General features: G+C 45.8%; 1 protein-coding gene across 1 annotated transcript; it reads left to right on the forward strand.

The window, feature by feature from the left end:
• The first annotated feature begins 3,060 nt into the window (after positions 1-3,060).
• Positions 3,061-4,697, forward strand: LOC149456136 (tripartite motif-containing protein 60-like). The gene has a single exon (XM_089685371.1). It carries the CDS (start codon positions 3,061-3,063, stop codon positions 4,630-4,632), a length of 1,572 nt encoding a protein of 523 aa, XP_089541497.1. The 3' UTR covers positions 4,633-4,697.
• The last annotated feature ends 986 nt before the right edge of the window (positions 4,698-5,683 follow it).

Here is a 5,683-nt window from a genome sequence, read left to right on the forward strand (position 1 = left end):
CTCACATGATTGTGGTGCCTGTCTGGTTCTGGCCATTGATGAGTGTGTTCACAGCGAAAGGTACCCCCCAGTGCAGGGTGTAGTAGCCTCGCCCATAGGTGTACCAGGTAAAGCTGGTATTTTCTCCTGGAGGACCCTCTTGAAGATTCTAATGTACAGCTCAGGATGGGATTCCCAGGAAACGGTGGCTGATTCTCTGGAAGATGCAAGTGATGGTTCATAAAAGTTTACTAGCACCGGAGTATTAGTATTGATGGGAAAGAGATGCCCACAGCAAAAAAGAAAGAAAGAAAATAGCGCAGGGCAGGCATGACGAGGCCAAGAAAAGACAAGAAAGGGTTAAATTAGCACGAGGTGGGGTTGTAAGGGACAGATATGTCCTGATTGGTAGCTGGGGAGTGTAGGTGGGGTCTTCTACACCTTGAGGTGGGGGATGGGGAGGGTCATCTTCATTCATTGATTTGCAGGAGCAGAGAGAGCTTCCCTCCCGCCCTCCCTTGTTTTCTTGTGGGTTTTTGTGTCACTCCCGGGGTGGGGGGTGTTATTCAGGATCTTGCGTGGTTGTTGGTCTTTGGAGGCGGTACTTATTTTGGAAGGTAAAAATAATGGTTTGGGACCCATCAATGGTAAGGTGTGCCCGGGGGTATTCCAGTTAACCGAGGTTTAACTGGAAGGTGGTGGTTCTGCACTGCGGATGGTATGGTTGTCTCCGAGCCGGTGTGTTGCGACTGGAGGCCTGGTGTAATATTTTTTCCGCAGGTGGATATTGGTTCGGTTTTGGTGCCTTCGAAGACCAACAACTCCGACTATGTGTTTCTGTTTAAGGAATGTTTTGTGTATTTGAAGTTGAAGTGTTAATGAAAGGCCGTGTTGGCCATTTTTACTCCAATCGGTGTTATGTTTTTTCTTTAATGATAAGTTATAAAGGGTTGATATGTGAAGAGTGATATGGTGGTGTAGTGGGTCTTGATTAGCCTATCTCTTGTGCACTAGTCAAGGCTTCCTTCTATACTTGAATATGTGCCGTGCTGGAGTTCTACTTTAACCACTTGCCGCCCTGCCACTGTAGAAATATGACGGCACTGGCAGGCAAAACCACGTTTTAAAACGTGTGTTTTGTAACAGATAGGGGGGGTGCGCGAGGCGCGCCGCCGCTCTATCTGTCCCGCCGATCACCGCCGCGGATGTCAGTCGCCGGGTCACAGCCGGTCCTTAGCGGCTGCTTCCCGGCGATTGGCGGCAAATAGTGACAGAGAGCACAGCTGCAGTAGCTGTGCTTTCTGTCACTTCCTTGTCAGCTCAAGAACGAGCTGATCGAGACAGAAGAGTTTCTCTCTCTCGATCAGTGGTGTCCCGTGCAGCACACCCCCCCGCCCCGCCCCCTAGTAAAACACTCCCCTCACTCAGATAACCCTTCCCTGCAAAATAAAGTTAACCCCTTCCTCCCCAGTGCCATTAGTACAGTGTCAGTTTTTTTTTTTTTTGCACTGATCACTGTATTAGTGTTTTTGGGGATGTCAGTGACCCCAAGTCAGTACCCCCCAAGTGTCAGAATGTCCGCCGCAGTCCCGCAGTCCAGCCATAAGTCGCTGGTCGCTGCCATAAGTCCCTGATCGCTGCCATAAGTCCCTGATCGCCGCCATTATTAGTATAAAAAAACCCTAAAAATCCCAGTATCTTTCCCGCCATTTGTAAACGCTATAACTTTCACGTAAACCAATTAATTTACACATATTGTTTTTTTTTTTTTTAGCAAAGACATGTCGCAGAATGCATTTTGGCAGAAATTTATGACTAAATTTGATTTTTGCATTTTTTTTTTACTGGACATGTTTTATAGCAAAAAGTCCAAAATATTGTTTTTTTTTCCTCAAAATTGTCAGCCTTTTTTGTTATAGCGCAAAAAATAAAAACCGCACAGGCGATCAAATACCACCAAAAGAAAGCTCAATTTGTGGGGAAAAAAAGAATGTAAATTTCATTTATGTACCATATTGCATGACCGCGCAATTGTCCATTAAACTAGTACAGCGCTGTATAGCAGAAAAATGCGTAAATTCCATTATCTATACCATAGTTTGTAGACGCTATAACTTCCACACAAAGCAATCAATATACACTTATTGGGGTTTTTTTTACCAAAAACATGGAGCAGAATACATTTTGGCCTAAATTTATAACCAACTTTGAGTTTACTATATATTTTTTTATAGCTGAAAGTAAAAAATATTGTTTTTCTTCAAAATTTTTGGCCTTTTTTTGTTTATAGTGTGAAAAATAAAAAGTGCACAGGTGATCAAATACCACCGAAAGAAAGCTCTATTTGTGTGAAAAAAAAGACATAAATTTCGTTTGGGTGCAGCATTGCATGACCGCGCAATTATCAGTTGAATTAGTGCAGCGCTGAGTAGCAAAAAGAGGCGTGGTCATTAAGGGGGGTAAATCCTCTGGAGCTCAAGTGATTAAACCTAGGAAATCTGTGAGATTTACCCGTTTCTCCCTGAACTGTAAGTAATAAAACTACTTTCTGTTTTTATCTAAAAGTGACTGATGCCTATTCTTCACAATCCTACAATCAAGGCCAGGACTCCCCTGAGAACTGAATGTCAGCTCTCTGCGCACTCCTGGATGGCGCCATCTGCTTCCAGAGGGGGAGTCAGGGTGTAGGGGGGCTAAAAGCTGAAAAGTTGTTCAAGGTGCAAACACATAGACTTCCATGTCTCCTGTTTAACCACGAGCATTAATTATTATTTGGGTTTTGTGTGTTATAAAGTCTATGAACCCTATGTGTAAATGTGCAGAGACGGTACAGCTCAGTGATCACCCCCATATCATTTTGCAGAAAAGCACAAATGTTCCATCTTTCCCGGTTTTCTAGAGTAGGGAAGAGTGATTATCTATACTACTGCGGAAAACACCTCCCCCCCTGTACTTCACCATGTGAAATATCACTGATCCAGCCTTGTCCTCTGTAGGAGGAAGTGACCCTCCTGAATGTATTCTTCCCGTCTTCTTGGTGACTTTCACTTTCACTTTCACTTCTCCCTCCTACTGTCAGCGATGGCGTTTGCCGATCTGAGAGCTGAGCTGGAATGTTCCCTCTGTCTGAACATTTATACTGATCCTGTAAACCTGAAATGTGGTCACAACTTCTGCCGGGTCTGTATTGATTGTGTTCTGGATACACAGGAGGGGTCTGGAGGATATTCCTGTCCTGAATGCAGAGAGGAGTTTCCGGATCGGCCTTCTCTGCAGAGGAACATAACTCTATGTAACATAATGGAGAAGTTACTAGCTGCTCGGCCAGATCAGGAGGAGTCAGGAGTCTTCTGTACTTACTGTGTGGACTCTCCTGTACCTGCTGTTAGATCCTGTCTACACTGCGAGGTTTCTCTGTGTGATAAACACCTGAGAGTCCACAAAAAGTCCCCAGAGCACATCTTATGTGACCCCACCTTGTCCATGGAGAGCAGGAAATGCTCCGTCCATAAGGAGGTCTTGAAGTATTTCTGCATTGAGGATGAGACCTGTATCTGTGTGTCCTGCAGTTTGGCCGGAGAACATCGAGGACACCAGGTGGAGATGCTGGATGAGGCTTCTGAGAAGAAGAAGGAGACACTGAGGAATGTTCTGCAGAAACTTCTGACAAAGAGAGAGGAGATGGAGGAAAGAGTCCAGAGTCTGCAGGAACACAGGAGGAAAGTAGAAGAAGAAGAAGCTGGTGACACCGAGAGAGTCACTGCCCTGTTTAGAGATCTCAGGAGACGTCTGGAGGACCTGGAGAAGAGAGTCCTGAGGGAAATCTCAGGGAGGGCAGAGCGGGTCTCCATCTTCATCTGGGATCTGGAAATAAAGAAGGAGGAGCTGTCCAGGAAGATGCGTGACATTGAGGAGCTGTGTAACATGACGGATCCACTGACTGTCCTACAGGAATCAGACACAGGTGACTTGTGTGATACTGAGGATGGAGATAATGAGGACAGAGAGAGACATGAGGAACTCCTCCATGATGGAGGGGGGCTGGATGTGGCTGGGGTCTTACACACAGGTTTATCTGATATAATAACAGAGGTAAATGTATACTTCTATCTACAGGGGGCTGAGGACATATTACGGGGTGTAAACATAACCTGTTGTGAGTTACAGATATCAGATGATGGGAAAACTGTATCCTGGTCAGATATAGACCAGAATCGTTCAGAAACACCAGAGAGATTTCAAGTTTATTTTCAGGTTTTGAGCCATCAGAGTTTTTCCTCAGGGAGACATTACTGGGAAGTGGATTTTGGGGGATCAGAGAGCTGGATAGTCGGGATGTGTTACCCCAGTATAGACAGGGGAGGAGTGCAATCTGGGATTGGAAATAATAACAAGTCCTGGGGTTTGGATAGGACTAGTAAAGGGTATTCAGTGATACATGACAGTAAATGGATCCCCTTACCCCCCAATATTCCCAGTAACAAAGTCAGGATAGATCTGGATTATGAGGCCGGCCGGATCTCCTTTTATGATCTGTGTGACCCGATCCGACACCTCCACACCTTCACCACCACCTTCACTGAGCCCCTCCATGCCGGGGTATGGATACCAGAAGGTTGTATAAAGTTAAGTGGGGGGAATCAGAAGATGTGAGAACTCCACCCAGAGTCTAATGACATCACAGAGAGGAGGGATGGGATTGGTGGAATATTCATTCAGTTAGATAAATCACAGGGAGGAGCTGCAGTCACTGTCCTGAAGGTTTTTCTTTTACAGTATCTCCCAAAAGTGAGTCCCCTCTCACATGTTTGTAAATATTTGATTCTATCTTTTCATGTGACAACACTGAAGAAATGACACTTTGCTACAATGTGACGTAGTCAGTGTACAGATTGTATAACATGAAAATTTGCTGTCCCCTCAAAATAACTCAACACACCGCCATTAATGTCTAAACCACTGGCAACAAAAGTGAGTCCACCCCTAAGTGACAAGGTCCAAATTGGGCCCAAAGTGTCAATATTTTGTGTGGCCGCCATTATTTTCCAGCACTACCTTAACCCTCTTGGGCATGGAGGTCACCAGAGCTTCACAGGTTGCCACTGGAGACCTCTTCCACTCCTCCATGATGACATCACGGAGCTGGTGGATGTTAGAGACCTTGCGCTCCTCGCACTTATGTTTGAGGATGCCCCACAGATGCTCAATAGGGTTTAGGTCTGGAGACATGCTTGGCCAGTCCATCACCTTTACCCTCAGCTTCTTTAGCAAGGTAGTGGTGATCTTGGAGGTGTGTTTGGGGTCGTTATCATGTTGGAATACTGCCCTGCGGTCCAGTCTCCGAAGGGAGGGGATCATGCTCTGCTTCAGTATGTCACAGTACTTGTTGGCATTCATGGCTCCCTCAATGAACTGTAGCTCCCCAGTGCCGGCAGCACTCATGCAGCCCCAGACCATGACACTCCCACCACCATGCTTGACTGTAGGCAAGACACACTTGTCTTTGTACTCCTCACCTGGTTGCCGCCACACATGCTTGACACCATCTGAACCAAATCAGTTGATGTTGGTGTCATCAGACCACAGGACATGGTTCCAGTAATCCATGTCCTTAGTCTGCTTGTCTTCAGCAAACTGTTTGTGGGCTTTCTTGTGCATCATCTTTAGAAGAGGCTTCCTTCTGGGACGACAGCCATGCAGACCA

Source organism: Staurois parvus, unplaced genomic scaffold, assembly GCF_062004578.1.
Source record: "Staurois parvus isolate SC_StPar_1 unplaced genomic scaffold, SC_StPar_1.0 ptg000374l, whole genome shotgun sequence".
Classification (NCBI taxonomy): domain Eukaryota; kingdom Metazoa; phylum Chordata; class Amphibia; order Anura; family Ranidae; genus Staurois; species Staurois parvus.

Bases quoted from the DNA above. Each gene is read 5' to 3' on its own strand.
- LOC149456136 (XM_089685371.1), top strand. From the start codon at position 3,061: ATGGCGTTTGCCGATCTGAGAGCTGAGCTGGAATGTTCCCTCTGTCTG.